The sequence below is a fragment of the Alternaria novae-zelandiae genome, assembly GCF_023758075.1.
Source record: "Alternaria novae-zelandiae strain BMP 2774 chromosome Unknown scaffold_1, whole genome shotgun sequence".
Classification (NCBI taxonomy): Eukaryota; Fungi; Ascomycota; class Dothideomycetes; order Pleosporales; family Pleosporaceae; genus Alternaria; species Alternaria novae-zelandiae.
In genome coordinates, this window is record NW_026056961.1 from 1947712 (window position 1) to 1975400 (window position 27689).

General features: G+C 52.7%; 10 protein-coding genes across 10 annotated transcripts; 6 read left to right on the top strand and 4 right to left on the bottom strand.

Moving 5' to 3' along the window:
• Nucleotides 1-607: 607 nt before the first annotated feature.
• On the top strand, nt 608-1921 carry J4E88_000620 (uncharacterized protein; the record flags this gene model as incomplete). The annotated part of the gene is made up of 1 exon (XM_049394294.1): nt 608-1921. The coding sequence occupies one exon, from the start codon at nt 608-610 to the stop codon at nt 1919-1921; it is 1314 nt and encodes a 437-aa protein (XP_049260123.1).
• Nucleotides 1922-2941: 1020 nt separating this feature from the next.
• Nucleotides 2942-3925, top strand: J4E88_000621 (uncharacterized protein; the record flags this gene model as incomplete). The annotated part of the gene is made up of 1 exon (XM_049394295.1): nt 2942-3925. One exon carries the CDS (start codon nt 2942-2944, stop codon nt 3923-3925), a length of 984 nt encoding a protein of 327 aa, XP_049260124.1.
• Nucleotides 3926-4423: 498 nt separating this feature from the next.
• Nucleotides 4424-6067, top strand: J4E88_000622 (uncharacterized protein; the record flags this gene model as incomplete). The annotated part of the gene is made up of 1 exon (XM_049394296.1): nt 4424-6067. The coding sequence occupies one exon, from the start codon at nt 4424-4426 to the stop codon at nt 6065-6067; it is 1644 nt and encodes a 547-aa protein (XP_049260125.1).
• Nucleotides 6068-6708: 641 nt separating this feature from the next.
• Nucleotides 6709-7734, bottom strand: J4E88_000623 (uncharacterized protein; the record flags this gene model as incomplete). The annotated part of the gene is made up of 1 exon (XM_049394297.1): nt 6709-7734. One exon carries the CDS (start codon nt 7732-7734, stop codon nt 6709-6711), a length of 1026 nt encoding a protein of 341 aa, XP_049260126.1.
• Nucleotides 7735-9444: 1710 nt separating this feature from the next.
• J4E88_000624 (uncharacterized protein) lies at nt 9445-10263 on the top strand (the record flags this gene model as incomplete). Its single annotated transcript, XM_049394298.1, has 1 exon — nt 9445-10263. One exon carries the CDS (start codon nt 9445-9447, stop codon nt 10261-10263), a length of 819 nt encoding a protein of 272 aa, XP_049260127.1.
• Nucleotides 10264-10504: 241 nt separating this feature from the next.
• J4E88_000625 (uncharacterized protein) lies at nt 10505-12823 on the bottom strand (the record flags this gene model as incomplete). The annotated part of the gene is made up of 3 exons (XM_049394299.1): nt 10505-12056; nt 12106-12712; nt 12763-12823. The coding sequence occupies 3 exons, from the start codon at nt 12821-12823 to the stop codon at nt 10505-10507; spliced, it is 2220 nt and encodes a 739-aa protein (XP_049260128.1).
• Nucleotides 12824-13635: 812 nt separating this feature from the next.
• J4E88_000626 (uncharacterized protein) lies at nt 13636-14613 on the bottom strand (the record flags this gene model as incomplete). The annotated part of the gene is made up of 1 exon (XM_049394300.1): nt 13636-14613. One exon carries the CDS (start codon nt 14611-14613, stop codon nt 13636-13638), a length of 978 nt encoding a protein of 325 aa, XP_049260129.1.
• Nucleotides 14614-15369: 756 nt separating this feature from the next.
• J4E88_000627 (uncharacterized protein) lies at nt 15370-17426 on the top strand (the record flags this gene model as incomplete). Its single annotated transcript, XM_049394301.1, has 5 exons — nt 15370-15643; nt 15968-16049; nt 16587-16759; nt 16810-16858; nt 17240-17426. The coding sequence occupies 5 exons, from the start codon at nt 15370-15372 to the stop codon at nt 17424-17426; spliced, it is 765 nt and encodes a 254-aa protein (XP_049260130.1).
• Nucleotides 17427-20096: 2670 nt separating this feature from the next.
• J4E88_000628 (uncharacterized protein) lies at nt 20097-22861 on the top strand (the record flags this gene model as incomplete). The annotated part of the gene is made up of 6 exons (XM_049394302.1): nt 20097-20183; nt 20277-20914; nt 21481-22104; nt 22273-22359; nt 22418-22463; nt 22514-22861. 6 exons carry the CDS (start codon nt 20097-20099, stop codon nt 22859-22861), a joined length of 1830 nt encoding a protein of 609 aa, XP_049260131.1.
• A 2056-nt stretch (nt 22862-24917) lies between these two features.
• Nucleotides 24918-27070, bottom strand: J4E88_000629 (uncharacterized protein; the record flags this gene model as incomplete). The annotated part of the gene is made up of 3 exons (XM_049394303.1): nt 24918-25081; nt 25134-26405; nt 26488-27070. The coding sequence occupies 3 exons, from the start codon at nt 27068-27070 to the stop codon at nt 24918-24920; spliced, it is 2019 nt and encodes a 672-aa protein (XP_049260132.1).
• Nucleotides 27071-27689: the final 619 nt, after the last annotated feature.

Consider the following 27689-nt stretch of genomic DNA (forward strand, 5'->3'; position numbering starts at 1 on the left):
ATGGAAAGCAAGAGATACCTTATCACTGGTGCACGTCAAACATGGCAATTATATGCGGTGGGTCAAGGGCGCAGGGGTATACTTTGGTACTATGAGTTGCAGATGGGCAGACTATGCGAGTACACATGGTGCAAGCGTATCTAGTTGGTAAGGCTTCAAGTAGCGAGGGTCACACACCCACCATCATCGCTGAAGGCCTAGCACAGAATTACCCCAAGAACTATTTCATTCCATTTCTACCACGGTACAGACCATCGTTCCCATATCCTGCCGCCTGAAATGCCTAGTAGAAGGATACATTATCTTGGAAGCTGTTTACTTGTTAAGATCTGATATTATGTATGCAGCAAACCCTACTTATGTGGCACGAATTCGAGCCACTTCTCGTAATGGTGGCAGTGAATGTGACCAAACTCTTCAGCGCTTGGGCCTACCGTAGGTAGGGCGAAGGCCTTTCACACGGACACCTTGATATAGCACTAGCGCGCTGTTTAGCGTCTTTGACAAAGTGTAACCCCCAGCCACTAGCTCTTCCACATATAACTCTCTATCTTCCAACGACCCAGTCGCCGTATACGACATCAACCGAGCGCAAGAACAACTCAACATGGCGCAACTTCTGGATCTACCCACGGAGATATTCCAAAACATCATCCACTCGCTCAACTCGGATAGCCCCAGGGCCACTTGGAAACTTCGAAGCGTTTGTCACACTTTCGCTGGCGAAATCAAGCATGACCTGCTCAGCAATCAGCCCAAGCATATCGTTGGATTGATCCCGGGAGTCATCACTGCCAACATCACAACGTATATACTTGCCCATCTGAACAAGCCCGCCGATGTCGACAACCGGCTACTCAATACGATCCACCGAATGATTGACTATTTGGTTTCGGAACTCTCAATCCCAGAAGGGCAGCGGAAGAAGACTGAGACCCGCATGGTTGAAGGTCTTGTCCGAGTCACTGGTCCTGACGAAGTAATGTATATGATGATGAATTGGAGGCGTTCCTACCGCCACCCAGCCATTCAGTTGAGGAACAATCCAGAAAACGGCGCGGACATTCACCACTGGGAGAAGATCGTAGCGGCTATGTCGACTCAGGCAATTGACTTGATTCGCCCTCTGCTAGCGCAAATGCCTCCCGCGATTTGGTCTCCTTACACGACCTTCGGCGAAGGCCCTCTGGTAATGGCTGTGACTTCGAAACACGACGAGCTTTTCGATGCAGTCTTACACCACCTGAATAACCTCAAGAAGTCGGTCAAACGTGATACTCTAGGTCCTTACGACTACAACTTTGCAGAAGCGATTTGCTCCGCTATCCGGGCTGGCAATACACGCTTCGTGGATGAGCTTGTCAAGTTCCGCCAGACAATATTCCGCAGGGTTGAGAAGCGCACGTACAACGGGTGGCTCGAGATCGGTATCGAGAATGGAAACACAGACGTAGTAGAGTCTATTCTACGCCTGAACCCATCAGGCAGCCTGGTCAATAATCGCCTCTTCACAATTGCATGTCGTACTGGTAATGTTGACATGGTCAACTTGCTTCTGGACGACGAAGAATTGGACATCAACGACGGAACCCTTTTCACCAACTTCCTCTGCTGCGCCATCAAGGTCAGCGACATCCCGGTCGTCGCCGCGGTCCTGGATGCAGGTGCAGATGTCAATGGCGCCTTTCCTAGGTACCAGCGGTCCACAGAGACGGTTTCGCCGATGGAAGTTGCTCTCAACCGAAACAGCAAGGAGTTACTGGAATTGCTCATGAGCAGGGGAGCCACAATGCCGCCTCGGGCGCGCTGGCCCAAGACCAAGATGCTATACACCATGATCCGCGAGGTCGCGATCGCGAACGGGGCAACAGACATTCCCGCATACAGTATTTCACTGAGGCGAGGTCTCGATGAGATTTGATGGAGCTGTTCATGAGATGCTAGCGGTAGATCTGTTGTGAGGTGGGTGGTATGGGACGCAGCTCAGAGACGATCGAATGGGAAGTTTGCTGGTCTCGTAATGTTATCGTGCGATGGATGGCGTGTAACAAGATGAAATTGATGCGAAAATTATCCACAATATTGACGAAGCTAATGCCGCCGTGTCCTAAACGCCTGTACCAAAGGGTTTGCCGTATACGTCGCGTGTAAAATTCAGTGGATGCGCATCTCATACAGGCAGAGATGTGAAGGATAGGTACCGCATGGCGTCGTTGCTGCTTGTGGTGTGCGCGTGGCGGAGCCGCGAAATGGAGGAGGTGCGATGCGTCGAGAAGGCCCGGGGCGATGTGCCTCGGTAGTTCATCGAATCATACGATACATTGACCCCTGCAGTAGCGAGCGGCAGGAAGCTGCCGGTTGTAACCTCAGTTCCTCTGTTGCAGCTCTGTAGTTGAATATTCGTGACTGCAATGCTGCGACAGCTGGGCTCACTCACCGCGCGATGGATCGAGCCGGGCCTAGTGGTACCCGTCGATGCAAGGCACGAAACGTGCGTGGTTGGAACGGCGCCGGCGCGGACGGGTCTGACGTCACAAGGGGACGAAACGCCGGCAAAACGGCAGCGATCATCGCAAACCCTCTGACGCCGCAGAAGGAACGTTAAGGATGCGGAGCAGCACGTCCGTGATAGGCTGAAGATAAAGCGATGGAACATGCTGGACAATGCCCAGCGATGAAGGCTGTTAGCAGGGATAGCTTCGACGGTCTGCGCGCACCCCGCTTCTGTCCATCTCGTCTACTGTGACCCGTAACCTCTTTATCCACTTCATCCAACGTTCCACTCATTGCTCTATTGAGCTACCATATCTTAAAACTCTCTTCTTCATACTACATGTGCTGGAAGGGTTGCAACACATAGTATCTCCTACTGACGTACTGCAATTGGCAACGTGGAACGCTCGATTCTCGTCAAGAAGCGACTGCAGTCCAGCCATCCACCATGTCGTTCAAGAAGGAGCGCGAGGAGACTCCGGACCTCCTTTCAAGACAAGATTCCTTGTCGCCGGATAACAAGCGCGTGAAAGTTGAGGTCTATCAGCTCGATTTCGGAGAACACAAAGGCCGCACCCTTGAGGACCTCTCCGACGAAGAGTTAGCAAGAATAGCAGACGACGATGCCGTGGTGAACTCAAAACCTGGTCTACGTGAGGCTCTCATTCATTGGGCGAATAACATCTACAAAATCGATAGTGAATTTGGCGGCTACTACAACGGTTGCAAACTTGGTGAAGCACCAATTTCATGGATCAATTCCTGGATCTACGCCACCGGTGGGCACAAACACACTTACACCCGGATAGCTCTCAAATTTCACTTCCTCGATAGAGAGCCAGAAATGCCGGGCTCAAAGTGGGTCTTCACCTATGGAAAGCACGTTGGAAAAAGCTTCGACGAGATCGATGACGACTACCTACCTGTACCATACGCCCAATGGACCAAGGACCAAGGGATAGGAACCAAGCAAAATCCCAAAGACTTCGATCCCAGAAATCCCTACAAGGAAGACGGTACAAGGATTTTTGACAACCGCGGCAAAGACGATGTAGCCGACGCGCTGGTGTATAATGAGCGCATGAAACTGAGAAAGCTCCTTCGAGATCATCCCAATGCTCCGAATTATCGCATGCCATGGTATCAGAACTACTGCAGAGGCCAACACATCAAAGACGTTGATCTCGACGAGGTTCTGCGCATCCATGACAAGCTCGACAACAAGCGAGCCTGGGGTGACGAATACGACAAAGATCTCTGGGCTGCAGTGAAATGGCGCGTCATTAAGCACCACCTTGTTCGATGGAACTGGAGAGGACATTGCGAGAGGGTAAACGGGAAATGCGTCTGGATTCCAGAAGATCTAGGTCCATACTTGTACCCGTCTACTGAGATTGAAGTCTCAGACGAGCCCTATATACCCCGGTTCTAGGTACGTAGGTACAATGGGAAGAAAACGGCCAAGTCATTTCAGATTGGACGCGACATCAAAAGACGAGCATAGAATACGTTGCGCTATCACCTCATACGAGGGAAAAACTAAACAGGTCTGCAGACTACACTAACATGTGTACATGCAAAGTGGGTGTGTTAACATCGATGTAGACCCCAGAGTGTTCACTTTTTCCCTAGGTTGACGTGCTACAAGCGGACGTGGGCGGTGTGTCGCCGCCGGATCACGTGCCTGACACCGGCGTTTGCAGCACACTCATTGGTTGCCTAGGTGGTCAATGAATACACCAACTTGATAAAGCTGAAAAGTTTACCGCGAACCTTCCAACTGTCGTCACAAGCCTTTGTTACCCGCCATCCTGGCGTAACTTCGAAAGAGAAGTAAGTCACCCCATGCACGTCAGTTCATCGTACGCCTTGGCTAACTGCTTTAGCAATTTGACATCGCCAACGGAACCCGCCCGGGACTTTTGTCGCGATGGATCTTCCGCCGACAGTGATCGAAGAGAAGCGGAGAAACGCGGTCACCGAGCTGTCCTTGGATATTCTTCGACCCGACCTCCGCTCGATCAACGACCTACCCGACGAGCTGCTGCTTGAGATAGCCAAACACCTTGAGGGCGACAACCCGACGCTTGGCAATCTGATTCGGACATCGCGTCGCTTCAAAGCCATCGGTGATGAGCTCCTATATCGGACGATCAGCTTGCCTCGTAACCGAGGTGACAGCGTCATCTACCTCGTGCGCACCATCGTTGAAAGACCGGAACTGAGAAGCAAGATCCGTCAACTAACGTTTTCCACGACCAGCTGGCGTATCGACAGCAATGGTGACACTGTGGTAGTCGGAAGCATATTCACCAGAACACGTCCAACGACATCTCGCGACGAGCTTGGAGCTTTGGTGCTACAAATATCTAAAAGTCTCGATAGTCTGAGCATTCTCGGAGCCGGGAACCCATTTCAGAGCATGGAAGAGATTGATTGGCGGTGCACTCTGTTACTCGGTCGGCTGAGTTCGCTAGCTGGACTGCTTCTTGCTCTTTGCGACAATCTTGACATGCTTTGTATGGGCAATTATCACAGGGACGACATAGATATACCCGCTTTCGACGTCGTTCGCTCGCTTTATGGCATCTACAGCGACTTGATGCAGCTACCACCAAGCCGCTGGTCGGACTTCAAGCAATTCCACAACGTTAAGCGCCTGAGAGTCTCCGGTTTGAGCATCGACATACTGAGATTCCCATTCATCTCCCTCCAAGTCCTCGAGATCGACTTCTCGTGGGAGTACTTTAGTGAGGATCTGCCCACTCCGGAGCATGTCTTCTTCGGCAACAAATCAACTCGGTGCTTTTTACCCCGCTGTGCCAGCCTCCATTCACTCATCATACGAAGCGACTGGAATGAGCTAAACGATAACGCCCATATGAGTCATGGCTACCAGCTTCCTATCCTGCTACAAGACTTCGCTGGATCTACCATCACCCGTCTGGAGATACTGTTTGTGAGGAGCCCGACTGTTGTCAAGCAGTGGCTGGGTACTTTCGAGCATATCGCGCGTGCTCTGAGTGAGGACACAAACGTATCTGCAAGCTTACAATTCATCAAAATCGACTACGAGGAGTCTGATCACTTCGATCCCAGGCGTTGTTTCGGTGGTTGTACGAACCTGCACAGCTTCAGCTCATTCCGCAAGTTGACGAAGATGGAGGTTCTGCAAGGTGTACTTGTATTCGAGGCCCGCAATACGTTCGGTGAGTTGCACTACTTTAGCGGTGTTATACCTCCTCCAAGCCTCGAGTCACTCACCGTAATATGTCCTACCAAGGCTATTCTTACATGGCTCAACATGATAGTCGAGCGCAAGACGGAGGTGCCAGCCCTGAATAAGATCGTGCTTTTGTGCAGATGTGGCTACGGTGCTGGACTTAAGGAGTTCGAAGGCGACGTCTCCACATACGTTTTCGCGCAGCTAAACGACCTTGGTATCGATGTGCGTGTGGTTGAAGAGACACCAGGAGCATTCGCGGCTCTAGCTCGGAAGGAAGGCTCAGTGTGGGAGGCGGACTGGGCCGAAGATGGATGGGTGGATGGGTTGTTCGGTCAGGATCAGGGTTGAAGAACTAGCCTTCGACACTCTGGTTTGTGATATTGGTGTCGCATCGCGCACACTTGTTTCTTATCCGGGTAAACACGGAGCAGACCTGAATTCTCTTTTTAAAATGTCTGAAATCTCACGATACCTTTACGAGCTCGATCGTCGCTCCCGCGCTCCGCACTGTAGGTGTCAAGCATGTTTTACTGAGGCGTGCGGCTAGTAAATTTGCAAGTGTAGTGATCATACGTTGGGTAATCACCGGTGTTTATAGTCGTCTAGATGTATTGTAACCCCATGACGTTGTATTGCGACCACCTGCCCATCTTCTTCACGGTCAGTCATCCCCAAAAGTAACGCAGAAAAACTTACATTCACTACTTCAATACTTGCTGCATCAGCCTGACTAAATCGTGTTGACAATCGTATAGTTCATTAAAATGAGTATATAAGAGCAAGTGGGTATCGTGAAGAAATCGTCTAAGTCTAGTGTAGCCCTCTACCAGTATCAAAAAGGTCGTAAAACAAAATGAAAGCAGTATATCCTCTCCAGTACGGGGAAGCTCGGACCAAGCCTCGCGGCTCGGCACCCGAGGGTTGTGTAGTGTATTGGCGTCAATGGTCGTCAAGTAATGGCCTTTTGCCCTCGGCCCGTCCGCATGTGTTCAACACATCGCCCCGCTATCCCTCCCGTATAGCACCTTTGCACTTCTCTCGCTCAGAGTATCCGGCTCGACGCTGATCTGGATATCCGTCTTCTTCATTACATTCCCCATCGGTAGCGCTGTTGTTCCATCGTTGTCCATACGGAGATGCACCGAGTGACCGAATCGAGAATCCCGTGTAAGATCTCCTGTGTCGTCCTTCAAGGCCGCGCTTCCGGATATATCGTGCGATTCAGCATGCGCATCGAAGCCCCTCGTTGCGAATGCGATAAGTTGATTGAGGACCTCGAATTCGAGCTTGAGCTTGATGGCGTATGCGAGTGTCTTCCAGCTGGTTTGGATTTCGTACAGGCCTATGTACTGTAGAACCAGGATCGTGACGTCGAGCAAGATAACCACCGTGTTGACGATGATAAGATGGTTGAAGACCCGCTTGGCGTGTGGGCCCCGGAAGGCGGCCGAGCTGCGCATGAGAGCGAAGGTGCGATAGATATAGAGGCCGCTTATGAGGCACTCTTGGAAGACGAACCAGGTGACCTGGAAGATCTCCCACTTCTCGTAAATCTGTAGCCACCTCTTGGGATTCGGTGAATTCGAGCCAGCGAAAAGCGCAGTCGCCCCTCCTTGCACGATTATACAGGCTGCTATGATCATGCAGAGCAACCACCAATCTCTCTTTCCAGAACTGATGAGGTGCAGTCGTGACCAGAGTACGATGGATTGGCCAGTGATCATGAGCATACCCCCGCCACACGCCAAGGCGATCTCCAGCGGGGCCGAGTCGGATATCCCATAGTTGCGGATGAAGTACCCAAAGGCATGTATGGCGATACCGACCGAGGCTGCGATGAGCGTGTAAAAGTACACGCCGTGATAGGTGCGAAAGAGGCGGAAGATCTTGACGAAGACCTCGAGGGTATGGGAGACGGCGAGGGCGAGGAAGACAATGACGATAAGAGAGGTCTTGTGAGACAGCGTATGGTTCGTGGTCATACCTTCCACCCGATCGGATATTTGGGAAGCCATTGTCGGTGTTGGGTGCGATATTGTCCTGTGGTGTGGTTGGCTTCAGTTACGAGGTGGCCGAACGCCAGTCACGAACAGGGAACGGCGCGCAGTCTCCTCTTCAAGGGACGTAAGATCACTCTTCCTGGGGCTGACGCCACAAGTAGTCTGCCTCATTTTACAGTCAACCAGCCGCCAAGAAACTCTGCACCTCTCGATTCACTACCCTGCATCCCGGTTCCTGGTTAGGCAATAATCCTCACTGGTCGCAAACGCGATCTACGTCAACTCGGCAGGGCACAGACATCCAGAAACGTGTCCTCGTGATCCAAATGAAGAGACTAAAACGCAGCCTTGTTTCCGAAACGCGGTAGAGAACGTGGCGGGCTGCAAGAATTCTCGGGGCTGGCCCCGCGGGGGAGATGTCACCCTGCTAAAGGAAATGAGACAGAGGCCTAAAACTGCGTATATCCTTGTAGCCATAGAGCAACGGCAACGTTATACCGCTCGCGTCAGGTGAACGTTGCTTGACATCGCGCGCAATCGGATGGTGTTGTTGTTAAGGTTGAATGAGCTCGGAGACACAGACCTCGAATGCGTTCTCCGGCAAACGGTTTCTATGATGTTGTTCACGTCGCGTTAGGTGACAAGCCTGGCGAGCAGCGCTCTGATCAGGCCGTGCGGGTTGAGAGTGCGATGTGAACGACTATGAGCCCAGGTTTACCGCGTGATGCAGGATTGCGAGTCAAAAATACGCTCGCACGACGTGAATGGAAGGATTGGTAGTGAAAGAGTGCCGCTCGGTAGGTGGGCGGAAAGTGGCCGCCGCGTTTTCGTGAGGGCCGAGAAGTCAAGCTAGGCACGTCATCGAAGGCACGTGCGCACGCGTTTCCCCCGGGCGAGGTCACATACTGGGCCCCGCTTAAACACCACTGGGCATCTCATCTCCTCCATCCTTAATTGTCATCAAGCGCACTTTCTTGAGAACTTTCGTTACCCGTACCATCAGCCACGCATCGATATATGGCTTTCGATCGGTTCCATCTGAAAACTTCCGATCTTCACGCGTAAGTCTTTTGCTGGGCACATAGACCGACGAGTTTCATCCGGCTCATTCATGAGACAGCTCATAATCTCTAGTTAAGAATGGTCCACGCGTGTGGCCAGAACAGAAGACCGTGCCGCGGTGTTAATCGCATTTGCGAGCGAAGCTGAGTACCTCTAGATGCGACGGCCGTCGCGCATCGTAGCCGCGGTAGCTTCCATGAACACCAATCTCGTCCACGCAGGCATCATCTCCATGTCGAGTGATGAGGTACACAACAGTGAAAGCTGGAATGCAGATTTTCGTCTCCATGGTAACGAGTCTACTACGCAAATGAGACCGCCCAGCGCCATCGAGGACCAGATCGTTGGTCTCTACATCATCATTCACCATCAGAGCCCAGACTTCTTATGCGCATAGTGATCTGGGTTGATTCACCCCGCTCTACCTACTGATGATCTCTGCTAAAGTACTAGATTTTATTCACTCACATCCGATAGTTTCACGCTCTTTTCAGGCACGAGTCACTGGCAGCGATAGGACGCTGTTGTAGGTTTACAAGTGGTCTAGACGATTATTTAACCCTTCTCGCTTGCTCTCTTTCGTATTAACACGACTTGCAACTCCAGCAACATCAAGCTTCGACATCCGATTTGACAAGAGCTCATTCGATACAGGTCACCGCGATGTCTACTACTTCAGAACAGTCCAAGGGCGGCCGCCCTACGAAGGGCAATAACTTCCGTCGCCGTAACGGTCCCAACACAAAGGCCTACGTCAACACCCTCTCGCCCGCCGGCCAAGTCAACAAAGTCTTAACAGACATGGCAAACCTAAACGGCGGCTACCACCTCCGCAACTGGTCAGCTTCCGCGCGCAAGGAGCTAGCCCCTAACATCACCATCAAAGTGGAGGTTTTAGACCCCAACGGCAACAAAGTGAACGTCAACATGCCCAAGCTAGCCTTCTTCTCTGCTTCATCGGCTTTCCGCCAGCACTTAGAGGCTAACCCAGATGATACCTGGGTCAAATTCTGCCACAAGGACGTCTCTCTCAAGTCCATGCGGACGATCGCGAAGTGGCTGCGGACAATCTGTACTGACCAGCAGTACACTGATATCCCCGTACCCAAGGACGTCAAGAAGAGTCTAGAGTTGCGTCTTGCTGCGCAGGTGCTGGGTATGACACAATATACGTCTCAGATCATCAAAGGTTACATATGCGGCCTCATCTACCGTCCCGTGGAAGCAGAGGAATTGGTCCTGGTGGCTGAGCTAACGCGCAAGGAAACGGTAGAAGATCCTCTCGTGGACGCTTTAGCCAACTACGTCGCTTATCTGTGTCGGTACCATCTGGTCAGCAGGGACATAGAAGACCAATATCTGGCCGCGCTTGCCGGGGGCAAATGTGCGAAGCTGTTGGACGCCGTGAAAGACCACAGGATTAGAGCTATCGCGCAGAACGGATGGAAGGCTATATGCCCTCAGCCACTGGCGCAGTCTTAGACTCATAATTAGTTTCATCGAAGTAGCCTTAGATTAGTTTGATAAAGCTTCTGTTTTCGTTACCATTGACTATACATTCGTAACCAAGACATGGCAGCCAACGTGATAACGCCAGGCGATAGCAAGTGTGAGCAATGACCAGTATTGCGTAAAATCGAACAAGCACCCATATTCTTCGCAGTGTACCGCGTTGCCGCAATCAGGATAGTAATTCGATTAAAGTACTATTAGACTAACGTACTTAGACCTTGTTCAGCCAAATGAGCTTACTCTGGTAGTCGCCCATTGGCCACGCGATGTTAAGCCCGCCGTTCATGTACGTAGCCCCGCTATAGGTGGCATTGTCCAGGTCGTTGCTATATCTCGCCTTAGGATCCAAGCCCTGTAGTCTAAGCGGGGGTGCTGCCGGCTTGATCATGTACTGTTGCTGGAACGCAAAGACTATGCTCTGGTTTCCTTCTGCACTGACGAATTGCACACCAGGCCAGTTGCTGCTGTCGGGATGCGCCAGGCGGTAGAAATCACCGGAGATGACAACGGGGTTCACCGCCTTGGCTTGGGCCATGATGGAAGGCACGGCGGAAGCTTCCTCTGGGGAGAGTTCGGATGGGTTGAGTTCGAGACCGAAGGAGCCGCACATCATGGCGACGTGACCGCGGTATTCGATGCTGATATTGCGATGGGTGAGACCGTTGGGAACCGCAGATATGTGGCAACCCATTGCGGAGGGCGGGTAGACCAGGGATGTGCCCATTTGGATCGTGAGACGGTTTGAAGCATCGGTGTTATCACTGGTCCAGTGCTGGGGCCAGTAGTGTAGAAGACCAGGGTCAAATCGGCCTCCACCTGATGCACAGCCCTCCCAGAGTACATCAGGATAGCTGGTCGTGAGATTGTCGATAACGCGGTATAGACCGAGGATATAAGTGTAGTCATCAGATGGGCGGGCAAGCTCATGCATGCCACGGTTGTTGTCCCATTTGACGTATTGGACGTTGGCGGAATCGAGTACACGAGAAATCGAGCTGATGATGTAGTCCTGGACTTCCGGTAACCCTACGTTCAAAACCAACTGGTTTCGTGTCAAAGTCCTTTGGTGCTTTCCAGCATGCAGGACCCAGTCGGGATGCTCATGGTACAAAGTCGAATTGGGGTTGACCATCTCTGGTTCTACCCAGATACCAAATTGTAAAGCCGTGGACGACGCGTTCAACACCGTGAAGTTATTGACTTGCTCCACGTACGGGCCTAGACCATCGGGGAACTTTGCTGGGTTGGGTGTCCAGTCTCCAAGACCCATAGTATCATTGTTGCGTGGGTAGTCGACACCAAACCAGCCATCGTCCATCACGAACAGTTCAATTCCAAGCTCTTCCGCCTCGCCGGCCAGGCTGACCAGGGACGTTTCGTTGATGTCGAAACTCAGCCCCTCCCACGAGTTGAGCAGAATGGGGCGGGTTTGGTCCGTGAACTTGTGTCGAGAGAGGTGATTACGATAGAGATCATGGAACGAGCGCGACACGCCACCAACACCCTGAGAAGAGTACACACCGACAGCTTCGGGAGACTGGAACATCTCCCCTGGTGCCACGCGAATGCTGGAATGAAGCGGGTTAAGGCCCATGAGAACGCGCACATAGCCGTTGGAGAAACGCTGTGCTGTAGCTTCAAAGCTACCAGTCCACACTAAACTGATGCCCCAAGCCTCTCCGCTAGATTCGGTGGTGGTTGGCGAAACCAACGCGAAGAAAGGGTTGTGAAGATGAGATGCATATCCTGCGGTACTTCGGAATCTGATAGATGTCAGTGTTTATCCAGCAACGCCTAGGCATATCAACTCACGAAGTCTCGCCATAATCGATCTTCCTCCTCACGGTCTGGAACTCATGCGACCAATCACCGTGGGGCTCAATCATCTCGAGGTCGAGATTGGGGAAGTCAGTGCTAAAGCTCGACGCTCTCTCGATGACGATATCAGCAGTACCGTTGTTCGCAATGCTGAAGCTACGTGCAATAGCGTTGTACTTGGGGAAGATTGAGTACATCAATGCAGCGGAAACATCCGACACGTTGTCGTACATGTGCACGGTTACCGTCGTGACATCGCCAGCTTCTCCATAAGTCGCAGGTAGTCCTGGCAGAGAAGGCTTTCCCTGCACAATGTCGTGGGATTGGTAGCGGAAAGCGGATATCGTGTCGCCATCCGTGTGTTCGATGTGGATAGCTGGTAAACGGAAGTCACCACGGCCAATATCGGGAAACTCGCGACGCTCGTTGCCTATCTCGCCAGCTACCCATCCGGATGGTAGGATGTAGGCTGGCGGTGTGAAGTCGTCGGTTGGTCCTCCAAAGTGATCTGAGATGAGGTCGCCAGACTCGGTATCAACGTGGAACAGGTATGACATGCCGTCAGCGGTAAGTGTGAAGTTTGTGCCAGATGCCTGAATAGCTGCCTCGAATTAGCGACTGCCTCTATTGTAACGTATAGCCATATCCTACCATCTTGCGCCACGACAGCGCTGGCCAAAAGGCTCAACGCGAGACCCTTGATACCAATCATTGCTAGATCTTGCAGGTGAGCAATGCATCACGAAAATTCGTCAAGGTACCTTCTTAAGTACACTCCCAACCACCCTGGTCGCATGCCTAGCTTACATCGGGGATGCAGTGGACTGATCATCGTGAGGGGAAGTGGGGAGGGTCCGGGGTCGACAGACAAGCTCTTCTGCCATGGAACTCTGCGTAAATTGCAGTGATTGGGCCTGGTGCGGAAGTTGGCGGATAGGATGCCGGATGGAGAAGGGACGGTGCTACTCTGGGTCGGTGCGACGTTTAGCCGCGGTTGATGTCGTCAACGGTCCCATAGAAGGCTGCAGCTGCCATCGCTCATCAGGTACACTAGCACAACGTTGAGCGGAAAACTACAGGAAAACGACATGGCTGCCGCAGAAAAGCCGTTCAAGTAGCGCCAGCACCTCGTTCAAGGAAACAACTGGGCACCCTAGAGCCTACATAAACATGGAAAGCTGCAAAGTATACGGCCCAACGTCAACGTAGGCTCCAGGGTATCCAATTCTTCCTTGAATGAGGTGCCAGCTGCTAGAAAACATGGCACGGGTGCAAATCTCGGGATGTATGCTCGAGGCTAGAGCGCCCAGCTATCAGTGCTACTGTACAAGGGCCAAAGTCGTGATGCATGCTATTAAACTATACTGACGCTGAATAAGCTTTTGCTCAAACGCTTGACTCGTCAACCCATAAACCCGTCTTGCGGTCTGTGGCATCTCCACTCTCAGCTTGGGATCTGTCGCTGCTATGCCTTCCGCAAGACGAGAGCCCCATCACCCATAGCTCGATTCGTAGCTACGGTTCTCATACACCAGGCATGCCCAACCACGCTCTGACTTGTGGGACGCCTCTTGGAAGGAAGTAAACAGTCCACAGCGCTGCAAAGGCGACCAAAAGGCCCGTGAACTTCTCAAACCAAGTGTGAAAGTAGGCGGCCGTCATGAGGAGCATCCACCACATCAGCGCGGCGACACCAAGCGCGAACTTGACGCCACGCGCAGTAGCCTCGCCCTCAGACTTGACGAGGTCTTTCTCCACTGCAACGCTCGCAACTTTGCCATCGGGCAAGGTGATGAGCCTTCCATCCCTCAGTCCCTCTACACGCGTCAACGCAGGCAGGAACTCTAGCCACAGGAGTGACGAGCCAAGTATGAGCAAGAAGACGTGTCCAGAGATATCGTGTCCGCCCTTCCATGTTCCACCAACTGCCTTGCACGTCGCCGCGGTAATGTACTCTCTCGTGGTGCTCATTTCCTCTCTCGCCTCCGGGTCCCTGATGATTTCGCATTGACCTCCCGTGAACCTGAACCCGCGATCAATCAGAGGCGGCCCAAAGCACCACTGCGTCATGAAGCACCACCATGTTGTCACGACGCCATATCGCATCACCGCTCGGATGCGTCTCGCGCTGGCACCCTGACCGAATCCAGGGTGAAAGGTGACGAAGACGGCGAACGCGAGTGTCGTCCAGAACCAGCCTTGCTTGACAAAGTATACGTTGAAGATGTTCTTCTTCTGCGCAAAGTACGAGGGCGCGAATTCGGCGGGGTGGGACTGGAGGACGGCGGAGTAGGGCGCACTGCGGTTTGAGGGCGATATTATGCTGAAAACGCTACCCATGAGGAGCGTCAATGGGTAGATGGCGATGAGCTGCGCCTCGAGGCGGGTGGGGAGGAAGGGCGAGCGGCGCGCGGACGGAGAGCGAACGGTACCGCTGGGCATGCCGGCTGTGATGGGAGCCCCATTGCTGGTGTCGGTGTCGGCTTTTCGACGCGTTGCCATGGTTGTTGTGGACGGGGGATGGGCTCTGTTGAGCTGGAGGGTAAGGGCGTGGCAGTTCCCACCTGGGCACGAAGCGAAACTCGCGAACAATGACGTTATTTGGTTTTGGCGGCTGAGCCAGGCGCGACACCCTAGCCCTATTCGGCCTGCCACCGCCAGCCTCCACAATGACAGCACTCATGCAAGAAAAAAAACCTGCATAGGTCTGCAGACTACATTAAGATGAAAACATGCAAAGTAGCTGAGCTCACCCCAATGTAGGCTCCAGGGTGTTTAGGTTTTACATTGGCTGACGTGGGTATCTTGCCTATACCTAGGGCTTCCCAGGCTCGGTTAAAAGACGTCAGCACAGCAAGAGCTCACTATCGGGAGACGACATAGCACAGACTCAAGTTCGTGTCTTTCAGGTGGCATCCGAGCTGGACAGGGAGCCATCAACTCTCAATAAATCTCGGTGGATCGGTGACAGGGGCGTGCAGTAATCAACTACTGGCGAACCGAGTAACATGCTCAATTAGAATACACCGAGCCCTGGCAATCTGATAGTAAGTCACGGAGGCGATACTGTTGATTGCATGATTTTCAGTCAAGTCGTCGAAATGTTGAACTACGTAGGTAAACTAGACGAGGCGAAATTCACCGTGAAATACCTCCACAATCACATTTCACTGTAGTTGCCTAGTTTCGCTCGCCGCATGTCCCTTATGGCTCTCTCGAAGGTCAGTCCATTCTCCCCACTTCCTTCAAGTCGCCCACATGGAGTCAGTAGTCGCCGTCCACACGAACGAGGGCAGCCCAGCAGCGCAATCTGCTCTGGCCGCGCTCGCAGCCACTCTGAACATCAACGAGCACGCGCTGAAGACGGCTCTCAATGGCGCGTTCGATCTACTGCCCGCGGCCGCAGGTAATACAATGCTTGCGCTGCAAATGAGCTTTCAACGGCTGTCGTACCACATTGACAGCAAGGCTTTGGTCGAGATTATCATGACATTTCGACGAGAATTCGGCGGCGCTCTGAGTATGGAACGAGGTCAGTGTTACAGAAAGTCCAATATAGTTCCTCGCTGACAGAATTTCTCAGTCAAATATGCGACACCCGCCCGGGCAACTTACAGTCAAGTCCATGGGCCGTATTCAGATCAAAACGTACATATCGGTCCTCCACGGTACTTTGCCCCAGGTTTTCGATCATCCGGTGAGCCTGTTGGCCAACACTATAACTTCCCGGTAGCAGCACACTACCAAACTCAGAACTATCCACTGCCGTGGGGCTCAGGCTATAATGATAACGCCCTAAGGAACGCGTCACAGCTAGGTGTGACGTCGACGAACGACATATCTCCTGTCTCTCCAGGCCACCAAGGTCCTATAATGGCTAGTCAGAGGAACGAGGCGCCCTCGGTACTTCCAGGCGGTCCATATTTCGGTCGGTATCAGTGAGTGATACGAGAGTTTGGCCCACTCGTGAAAGACGTAGCGGAAGGCTGGTTTTGATGACACATTTGTGGTATTCTGTACAAACAAGCTAGTCGGGTTGCAATGTTTCATGAATTCTTCGCCTTTGGTCGGTAGGCTGCCTAGCTCTTGATTCCTTAGCCATGATATCGACCTTGAATGTGACTTCATTCCAAGGTTAAGCGTTTAGCATAGCCTACACAATAGTAAGCTTGCTCAAAGGACAAGTGATCAGCTTCCATCTACGTGCGGAACAAGCAAACGTACTCGTATTGTTGCATAAAGAAGGAGTATACACGCGTGAGTCGAGGAACAATAAGGTCATGTCGTCTTTGAATAGCTCAGGGATGTTTGACTCAACTTCTCCTGCCTTCACCTGGTATATACACACAGAAGAGTGTCGTGCTCACGGTCGATTCTGCCTTGCTTCCCATACCTTCAGTGTTTATAAGTTCCCCTTTTTGCCATCGTCTTCCCTCTGCAACGTCAAACCTATAACAAATAATCATCATATACAGTATCATGGCCAATAACTCGAACTCCGACAGCCCCAATCACGAAGAACCTTCTGGTGGTGCTGGATATCGCCCCCTGAAATACCTGGACGAGTCTCTGTTCCCCAACAACGACGGGGACTTTGCACCTTCATTCATGCAGCCACATGGACCAGCCAGTCGCCTACACACTCGACGTAAGCCATTTTAACGATACTGTAGTCTTCAATCTAATTTTCATGCGTAGCCCCAGCGGCAAATCCACCCCCATGGGAAGACCCGGCTCAGGCTTGGCGGTACGTGGATGACGACAGGGTATGGACCGGCGAGGTCTTCGTGGTTTCTCGTCGTACTCGGCCGGATACAAGGACAGTCAGGGCCAATCCGCAGGCCTCTGGATCTTCAACTGCAGCTGCAGCTCCACAAAACCCTAGGCAAAGCCAAGTACCGAGGGGCCTACATGGTCCTGTTGTCTTTAACTCCATTGGACAGCCGCAAGCTCCAGTAGATCTTCAGCAGCGTGAGCCAGGCAGTAAGATGACTCAAAACACCTTGGTAGTCTTCCCGCTAAATCATTATTCCGCAGCCTTTTCAACTCCAGTTCCTGGTAGCCGTGATGGTGCCTTGCGAGGTACACCTGTAGCTCCTCGAAAGACCGTGAAAGCCCCATCACCTAGCAACAATGGTGAATTCGTGTTCACCGGCTGGAACGACGAAGCCAAGCGAGAGCTCTTCATGTGGAAAGTAAAGCGCAAGAAGGGCTACCCTTTCTTTTTGCATCTCTTTCCCGGTGAGACTGCGGATTCACTACACGAGGCGTTCAAGTTGTACAAAAATGAAGGAGAGCGTTTGTTGAACGGATAAGGGTGCGCAGGACTGGTGGTGTTTCGATTGAAGGAATGACTGTCGGACACGTGTCTAAAGAAATGCAGTATGGACATGAGAAGCATGTATCTAGGTAGACTTATAGCCTTGCGTCAGTGAAAAACATTCAATATGTGCAAAGATATTGGTGCGCGTCTTTCCAACAATTGACTTCAGTAGAAAATTGGGTTACGCCACCTACTTAGGTAGGCAGTCAGCGAGAGACAATCGCAAACTCATGTGGACTATTGGAGCTTCGCTTCCCTTGACACCATGAACGTGTGTCCATGATCAGATAAGTAATGCACAGCCTCACAACGATAAGATATTAAACAATCGGTATGGGTTCCCGATACCTGCATACCTAGCCCCTAATTGTGCTGAACCATCTGTACGGTTGAGCCCTCACCTTACCTATCAGGCTTCGCAACTAATTTATCTTCATTAAATCATGACTTGAGATATATTTTCACGTGCGCGTGAGATAAGTTGCGAAAGTGGTGAACGGCTCATGGCGCAGGGTGATCGCAGTACCACGGGTTGCAGTGGATCATAACCACTCAGATACCCATCTAGTCAGGTCGAAAGACTGCACTCATCATGAACGTATTACCACTGCTCATCCACATCATGGCAACCCTAGAATTTGTCGTAATCTTTTGGTTACCTAGGTAAGCCCCGCTCATCATTTCCGAGTTCCAAGTGCGCAGGGTAGATTCCTCTTATAAAAGCTTGCCTCAGCCCGATATCTTTTCTGCATCGTACAATATCTCGCAATCTTCTTCTCACATCATCCGTGCGCATCTTCCTACCAAAAATGCGGATTCCAACCTGGCTTTCTCTCGTAGTACTACTACTTCCTTGCTCACTAGCATGGACACGTTGTGGAGTAAGTCAGTGACAATCGCAGGATGAACACTTATTCTAATGACCGCAGAACGACGCTGGCGTAACCTGCGAGCAAGAGATCAGTCGCCAATATCCCATATCATGCATCCACCCGGATTATGACTTCGGCGATGCCCAGCTGCCATCGAAAACGAACTGTTTTTGCTATAGACACGATATTGCTGAGAAATTCTGGGATTGCTATTACCGTCACGTTCTACCGTGTGCGACGTCAAAATCTGTCTATGACGACATCTTCAGTTCGTAACTTTTAGTATTTTGATAGAATTATGCTAATTCGAGCAGAGGAAGAATGGTCTTGGAGGGGTTCACGACGACTCTTTTGCTTGGACGACTGGAAACCAAACTTACCATGGGATGCTCCTGGGGCACAGGCACTGTCTACCAAATACCGTTACGACCGCCCAAACCAGTATATGTGGGATTGGCCGTAGCGAGCTCTACGTAAAGATCGTCCAAGTTACGGGCACACATAGAATCATGAATGCCATGTCACATCCACAGGTAGTTCTTGGGAAGTCATGAGGCTATCTATGTGCCTAGGTACCTAGGTAGTTGTCCAGATAGGAGCTATGTGCCGTTAGATAATGTGGGACACTTAATGCCGAGGCCTACGTTATATTTGATCTCGATTTTGCAGCATAACGTGTGCGCGTAGATTTCTTTAGGGTAATCTCATAGGTTTTACGAATATCCGCCCGACGGTACAAGTCTACCCAGGCACATTGAACCGAAATACGTCAGCTTAGTCATCGTAGCTAGCGCGTCGATTCCGCGAAGTCCGCGATGCAGATATATACTGAAAATTGAATGATTGGTCGGAATGAATCAACTGAAAAGAATGACGAGCCACCGTGACGTGAGGCGCATGGGAGAGCCCAGGTTGGGATGATTGTTGCGTGGGATTAGTCATCGACACTAGCGCGTCAATCTCGCGTGGCCGCCATCGCCATTGTCCTCTCACCAAACGCATCTCATCCCATCTCCTTCCGGACCCATTCTTCTCACTTCTTATCATGCTTTTCGCAAACGACATGCGTCTATCTGTGTATTAGAGGTAGTCACAAGATGGGCGTCTGGAACTTCTGATCATGTCCATTCACGCGCGACCTTGCTTCGCTAGACAGATCCCGCGATGCACGCAGCAATACTGCGAGGCTCTCTGATAATCGAGAAAATCGTACGACAACCATGTTCTGTTCCGATTCGGAACCCGTCCGTCAACGCACCGTACACAAATGTCAGGATCCCATTCAAATCTTGTCTTGGCTTTCACGACACTACACACAAGACAGCACTTGGAATGCTTAAGCATGGGGCTGGCTCTTATCTGGGTTTTCGAAGACGGCCTCATCTGAGGCCGAAAATTCCGAAGAGTCGAAGATCATGGCCCTGACGGGAGCTGCGACGCTTGTGCGACATGAAGAACCCCAGCATCCTAGCGAGCGGTCGGCCCCGCCGCGCACTGGCGTTTGACACACTGTTCCGACCACTCTGGATCGCCAAGCTGGCCTGTAAACGTTGTGAAAGCGTTCCATCATGTAATTCCGGCAATGCCAGCGACGGGTGGCTGAGGGAAGCAGATGTCACTGAGACTCATGGGCTTGAGAAGCATTTATTCGCAGTAGGCCTCAGGAGGTGCACCTGATGAGTTCACTAGTACCATCGCTTTACTTCACAGTCATCTGTTCATCTGGCTGCCGGACAGCTGTTTCTCGTCTACGTCTTCTTTCGATCCGCTAATTAACAAACTCTCTCGATATGAAGCTCTCTCTGGAATTGACTCTCGGTCTACTGGCCGTATCATGCGTCGATGCATTCGTCGTTCCCCCTCGCACGCTATGGGCAGTATGTTGATCCGATGCACCGTCTTGGCTACTCAACACGTTATCTCTCTTGTTAAAGCCTGTCACTCATTGCGTATGCTGACACTCATGCTAGACTAAAGCAAACCTTGCCTCTCGCTCGTATCGCGCACACCCTGTCAGACGTGACGCAGACTTTCAGAGCTTGGACTCGTTGACCCATGGAGGAAGTCGCCGCCGCGAGGCTCAAAAGCAAGGTGGCGGAGGAAGTGGTCTCACGATCGGAGGCCTCACTCTAGGCGGCTCAGGCGGTGGTATCACTGGCAACGGTCTCAAGCTCGGCGGAAATCAGCAGGGCAATGGTACTGCGGCAGCCGCGGCGGAGCCCAAGTCTTCAGCAGCAGAGGGCGAGAAGTCAGCCGCCGCCGGTCAAAAGCCTGCTGTCGCCGCCGAGCAAGAGTCAGAAGAAGGTGCAGCTAGTGCTGGCGCTGGTACGGAGAACCAGCCCGGACGCGCCGAAGGAGAAGCAGCAAGGAAAGAAGCTGAGCAGGAAGCTCAAGAGGCCGAGGGTGAGAAGTCAAACGGTGTCAAGGCTACTGAAGAGTCTGAAAAGTTCTCTGAGGAATCTGGTATCACCCTCGGTGAGGACGGTGCTGCGGCGAACCTCGGTGGAAACCTGGGCATCACGCAGGGCTCCGATGGCAGTAAGTCAATCGGCGGGTCAAACGGTATCAACATCGCCGCCAGTGGTGAAGTGACTCTGTCAGGTAACAAGTAAGAGCGGAGCGCCTGACTATCAGCCCTCTCGGTGCATTTCATATTTCATTTGTATCTCTCACTAGTTTGTGGCTACCCATGGACCTGTATAAGCATCACACATCTGCAACTCTCACTTCAAGCATTACCCTGATTGCTTGCGTAGAGAGTCTGGGTTCTCTCACCAACGGTAAAAGACGGTGTGAGCAAACGGCCGTCATCATGTCGCGTGGCATACAAAGCGTCAAAGCTCGTCGCCACACTTCATAGCTTGCCTCCTATAAAGGCTAACCGCTGTCATTGTTATCTTCCGTTTTCTCTTTCGTACTTCACTATTTATCGCTCATGTTTGCGTCTGACGTGCCTCTCTCCCTGGTAAGGACGCTCCGCTAATCTTCGAAGTATAGACCCTGATGTGCCTTAGATAGGGACCACCTAAGGTGCTCGCCCATTATCGCTACGGCATGCACACGCAGTGCAGAAATCGGTCATTGTATTCGGGAGAACATGCCTTCCGCCGCTTTCGAGAACGATGATTCCGGCGGTCATCCAGCACGGTAGCAGCAGCCCACAACGCTCTCCAGCAGCTCGGTTGCCTCAGTGTACAACGGCTCAGACAGCGACGATGAGAAAGATCTCTTCAAATTGAGCCTACAGTTGGCTGTTGCAGACCGCAAGAACAGCGATCTGGAGCGCGAGCTTCAGCGCTCACATCATGCAGTCGCCATGGTCAGAGCGTCAAACAGGAATCTGCAGCAGAAGAATACGCTCAACGTCGCCGTGGCCTCCGAAGCAGAGGCACTTCGCGCGAAAGTTGAAGCACTCGAGACTTCTGCCGCAGAGAAAGATTCGGGGTTGGAAGCCACGCGACACGATGTGACCGTTGTGGTACACGATGCGGATAACACTCACGCCCGGCTGCATTCGTCCCAGGACTACAACAGTCGACTTGAGCGCAACGTGCGGCCTCTTGAGAGCGAATTTTCGGAAGCCAATATTCGCACAAACGAGGCCGCCATGAGTCAAGCGGAGGTCGACGATCTGCGAACGCAGCTTGCCCAGCACTCAAGTCAGAATCGACAATATGCTCAGAGGGTGCAAATGAGCACAACCGATGCAGAGCGCCTGAAGACACAGGTCGACGGTCAGAAGAGAGAGCTAGACGGCCCTCAAGAAAAGCTAGTCGCGGCTGAGTCATCTCGAGATTGGTACGTCTTCCACTTTCGTCCCTTCCGATTTTTCGATAAGCGCAGGAGGCCTTCAGTGTATCACCAACGCTCTTATGAATCATGAGAGTGCTGCGATCCCCTCCATGCCTCTCAAAGAGCTACCAATCGGGGTTCCCTCTACCGAATATGTCACTAACATGTCTACAGGTACCGTGATGAGCACACTCAGATCTTGGCAGTCCGTAACACAATCAATGCCGGACGTGCGCCAAGCATAGACCCCTTCTGTAAGAAGTAACTACGACCCAGAGAAGTCACTCACCATCACGACGACTAACACAAGCGCACACAGGCCAAACTCCCTACAACAAATCACTACCGGCAATCAGTCAGCGAGAGTAAGATTAACTTCAAGCTAAACAGATCAATGTTACTAACATATCTACAGATGGCGACCATCCCTGAGCGACCGCGAGAAGAACCAGGCGCGACCGAGTTCCTCCAGAAGGAGCAATGGAAGTTGTCACAAGACGCATATAACCTTCAGAGATGGTCTACCTACATCGTCGTCATCAGCGCGCTAGTCACCATCGCACGGGCGGTTGTAGACATCGTTGTCGCCGCCAGGAAAAAAAACAGCCTCATCAGGACCATATGGTGGTGCCTCGTATTCTGCTGGGTATGCTTGGTCAGGTTTCTGCGCGATTTGTGCGACAATGTCGCCCTCAACTGGGGAAATTTCACCTGGGGTGTCAACTCAAAAAAGCCCAGGCGACCGGAGGGCTCCCAAGACTAGCGAACAGTTCATGCGGGGGTATACAAATCGCCGACAGAAGCTGATCAGGCATCATAAGGCTCACGGACGCATTCAGGAAGGGAACGGTGTTCGGTTCTGGCTTCTGCGGGACGAGTTTAACAATCTTGACGGTCAACGTGGGGTCAACGTCATCTACAACTGATGTTATGACGGGATGGACGGTGAGGATATACGGGTCGATGATGACTACATTACGATTACTGCTCGCGGAAGGCATGATGATGATGATGAAGGCGGGAGTTGTACGGTGTGATGTGCGTGGTCTGTATGAAAGACGCTGATATCGCGAGGATAACGATGCGCTACTCTAACCAGACGTGCATGTACATAGAAAAATTTCCAAATGAGCTTGGCTATTGTCTCATGGTCTGGAGTGTGGTACATAAGCATTGCTACATAATGTGACGGGAGCGAGCGAATGACGTAATGCGCACTAAAATGCTGTGCAAACCGGCCTAACACCAAAATCCTACAACATCCTCATCCCGTTTAAGATCTCAACATCAACATTTTATTTTGCAGGGATAATAGTTATCCCGACAAATGCCGGCTTCTACGCCAACTCTTCTTCCTGTATCAGATCAGCTCTGTGCCAATTTAAGCTACGATCATTTTCACCAGCACTTGATATTAAGTCGTCTTTTGCGATTCTGGGAAGACGGATACAACAACTGTCCGAACACGTCCTGAGAAAGAGATTGAAAAGTTCATTGGAGGAACAAAGGGCTCGCTAAGACGGCTTTTAAACGCTGCTTTTCTTTCTGCGCCAGCATCCCCGAGCCGGCAAACAAACCCAACCTATACACATTATGCAACAACCGCCCTCCAGACGCGGCCGTCCAAACCGGCAACCGCCTTCTTCAGAATCATCAAGAGGTACCCACACGGGCCGCGGTCGCGGCCGCGGCGACTCCAACCCCATCTCAGACCGAGGACGAGGACGAGGAGCATCTAGGGGAAGAGGACAAGGCCGCGGTCGCGGCAGACCCAACTTCAGACCGGACCCCGACGAACCTTCTGTCCCCTCATTCGCATATATCCACCCTGGAACAAGCGTCTCAATAGTTCTCAAACAGGATCAACCCACCGGACACCAGGTCCGCGGTATCGTCGCCGATCTGCTAACACGGGGTGATCATCCGCGCGGTGTGAAAGTGAGGTTACGAGATGGAAGGGTGGGGAGGGTGCAGAAGCTTGTTAGTGAGAGCGAGGGACAGCAGGGTGAGGCTGTTGTTGGGGGCGCTGGGGCGGGGCTGGGTAGGGATGGTGAGGGTGAGGGTGAGGGTGAGGGTGGCGGAGGTATGAGAAGAGCAGGTGGGAGGATGGTTGGAGGCAGGGTAGAGAGAGATATTAGGGATGAGGACGAGTATCTTTATGATGAAGGCAGGACTCGGAGACAGCCGGCTGACGTGGGGCTTTTTGCGGCGTTGGAAGAGGCGGATCGGAGACATCAGGGTGGGGATGCAGATGTGAGGGGGGTGGAGGTGGAGATGGCAACGTGCCCAGTTTGCGGGGAATTCGAGGGGGACGAGGCGGCGGTTGCGCATCATGTCGAGGAGCATTTTGGGGGATGAGGTACGTGAGAATGGAGGTCTTTATATGCTCGGCATACAAGTATGCTCTCGTGACACAATCACAATATTCGAAGACCAGCCACGAAAATAGATCACATCAAGGACGCTCTCTTCTTGATCGTCAACTTTTGAAATTTCGTTCTACACTACTTCTTCCAATAAGTCACAAACGGCATTCATTTCCTCAAGCAGATTTCATGCGCAAGATAATAATGAGAGACGCCAGGCAATGCTCAAATCCCTCGAAAGCCAATGTGAAAATCAATGCTTCGCACCCAAATACAGGAGAGCGATCCAAACGACCGTCTATGCATCTACTGCTCGCGCATCTCCTGTATCCAACGCCATGAATGAAATCTGTCGGAAATGTTCTGCCAAGGGTATACACACGAATCAAAGGTCGGATGATGTGTTTGAAACGGAGCGTGGTGGTTGTCGTTACGTGGGTATGATGGGGGCGTTTAGAAGGGGAAGCCACCGGGCGGTCCTCCTCTTCGGCCACCGCTGGGCATGCCGCCCATACCGCCAAACGGACTTCCACCGCCGCCGGAGCTGAAGTGGAAACCACCTCCGCCGCCACGGCCGCCTCCCATACCTCCGCCCATGCCGCCGAACATTTGCATGACTGTGAATCGCGTTAGTCGTAACCTTTCTTTCATACATATGAGAATACTTACGGATCTCTGGGTCAATGCCGCCACCCATGCCACCCATACCTCCTCCCATGCCTCCGCCGCCAAACATGTCGTTGGGATCGACAAGATCAGCACCGGAGTCGTATCTCTCACGCTTTTGTGGGTCGCTCAGAGTCTCATGTGCTTCCTGAATCTCCTTGAACCTGTCCGCAGCATCGGCATCGTCTGGGTTCTTGTCGGGGTGGTGGACAATGGCCAGCTTTCGGTATGCCTTCTTGATCTGTGTCTCTGTGGCGTCCTTCTCAATACCGAGAATCTTGTAGTAGTCCTTCCTCTTGCTCTTCTTAAGCTCCATCTCGGCATCGCGGATTTCTTTGGCAATGCCAGGCTCCGATGGGTTCTCTTCCTGGATAGCCTTGAGATCACGTACTGCCTCCTCCCAGTTGCCGTTCTCTCCCAGGGCCTTCGCCCGGGTCTTCCGTGCCTTAGTGTAGCTGGGGTCGAGCTCGAGAGCCTTCTCGCAGTCTGCGATGGCTTGTTTCCAGCTCTTTTGCCGGCTGTGGCACAGGGCTCGGTTCTGTAGGATCTTGGAGTTTGTGCCCTTGTTCGAGGGGTCGACTGCGAGTGCCTGCGTGTAGGTGTCGATGGCTTCTTGGTACCTGCCGGACTTAAAGGCAGCGTTGCCCTCTTGCTTCATGCGGTCCAGCTTTTGCACCATTCGCAGGTACTTGACAGCGGCCTTGAAGTCGGGGTCGCATGCCAGTGCTTGTCTAAAGTGCTGTACAGCCTTGTCGTTCTCGCCCTGGGCGTATAGGATGCGGCCGCGCAGTACGAGGGCGTCAGGATCCTGGTTGTTGTACCGTAGTAGCGACATGGCTACGTTTTGTGCCTCTCCAAGAGCATTGGCATTGCCCATGCGCAGATGTGCCTCTCCCCGCATGAGCTGCCACTTCCGGGGCTTATCTACACCAACACCGAGACCCTTCTCAGCCTCGTTGAGGGCGTATATGACCATGGAACCTGAACCCTCGTTCCGTGATGTGTCTTCGGCCATGCGGAGGTGCTTCTGCATTGTCAACGCAGGCTGCTTGTCTTTGGCCGTGGCATTGATGGAGTCGTACACCTGCACAGCCTCGTCCGGTCGTCCCAGGCTGGTGTATACTCTGCCTAACCGCAGGAGGATCTTCATGTTGTTGGGATCCAGCTCGTCGGCCATCTTGCAGTCCTCCATGGCCTCGTAGAACTTGTTGGCGGAGATGTAGGCGGCGGCCCGGTTCGAGTAGTAGGTGGCATTTTTGGGGTCGGCTTCGATCGCTGCGGATTGGTTAGCCAGAAGCTCTCCCGGTGTACTGTAGTGCAAAGCTTCGGCTAGAGCATGGGCAGTGTCACTACGCACCTTTTGAGTATTCCTCGATGGCCCGCGGGTAGTCTTTGATCTTGAAGAACTTGTTGCCGGCCGCCTTGTACTCCTCGGCGTCTATCGTCGGGGGCTCAGCGGGCGGGGTGGCAGCCTCGGGGGTCGCGGCGTAGTTTGCAGTGGGCGGCGGCGGGCTCTTTGTGTAGCGGTGTGGTGGAGGAGCAGGCCCGTCGGGGGCGCCGTTGGCGCCATTCGTCTTGGGCGTGTCGGCGACGGGGCTCGAAGGGGCGGGCGAGGACGAGTGGTCCCGGTCCACGTCCATTGGCTGGGGCGTGGGCTGGTCCATGGCGGACATCTGCGAGGACAGGCGCTGGCGCTCCTCGGGCGGGAGGTTTAGCGGGTGGGAGTCGCGGTCGTACTTGGACGAGCGCTTGGACGAGTAGGAGCTCGAGCGGCGGCTGGAGGAGCGTTCCCGGTCCTTGACCTTGGAGTGGGTGTGCTTGTCAGGCGAGGCAGGAGGGGTGCCTGAGTTAGCCTGGGGGGAGGGTCGGGGGGCAAGGTTGGGGATATCTCTGGTCTTGGACGACTTCTTTGAGGATGCGAAGAAGGAGGGAAGAACCATGGGGGCGAGCTGCGGAAGGATAGCGGCCTGGACGGTGTCACTAGAAAATTAGTCTGGCTGCAGCGACTGTTGGTTGAGATCCAGGGCGGATAAAAATTAAGCTGGGATTTTGGTCCTAAAAACGTTGCTAGAATGTTCCATATCAGCGAGGTTAAGCCCGCTAGCACTTCTGCCACAGAGTCAAGCCGCAGCGGACGTGCATCGGAAGGCTGGGCTGATAGTCGCCTACCACGCCAATCGCCCTGCATGCGGCACCGACTTACTGCCCGTTGTCACGTCGCGGAAGCGGTAAACGCTCTGCAATTACCTTTCTCTCACTCTCGACACGCGACTATACGCTGTGGGACTCCAGGACTACCTCGAGTGGGGCATCCGACTCGCCCAATCCGCGGAGAGAGGCTGGGGCGCGCAGTATCAACAGACGACAACAATACCTTGCATAGAGGATGCGACAGTCTGTCCACTACCAACGCTCATCGTCCTTTTTATCGTCGATGCGCTGGCCTCTCAACCACCAGCCTGCTTCTTTGTGTGCCAATGTAAAACGCTCTCTGTTTGCAGGTGCATGCACACACTCGGCCATGGCAACAACAACACCGAGAAGATGACTTGAGGTAGA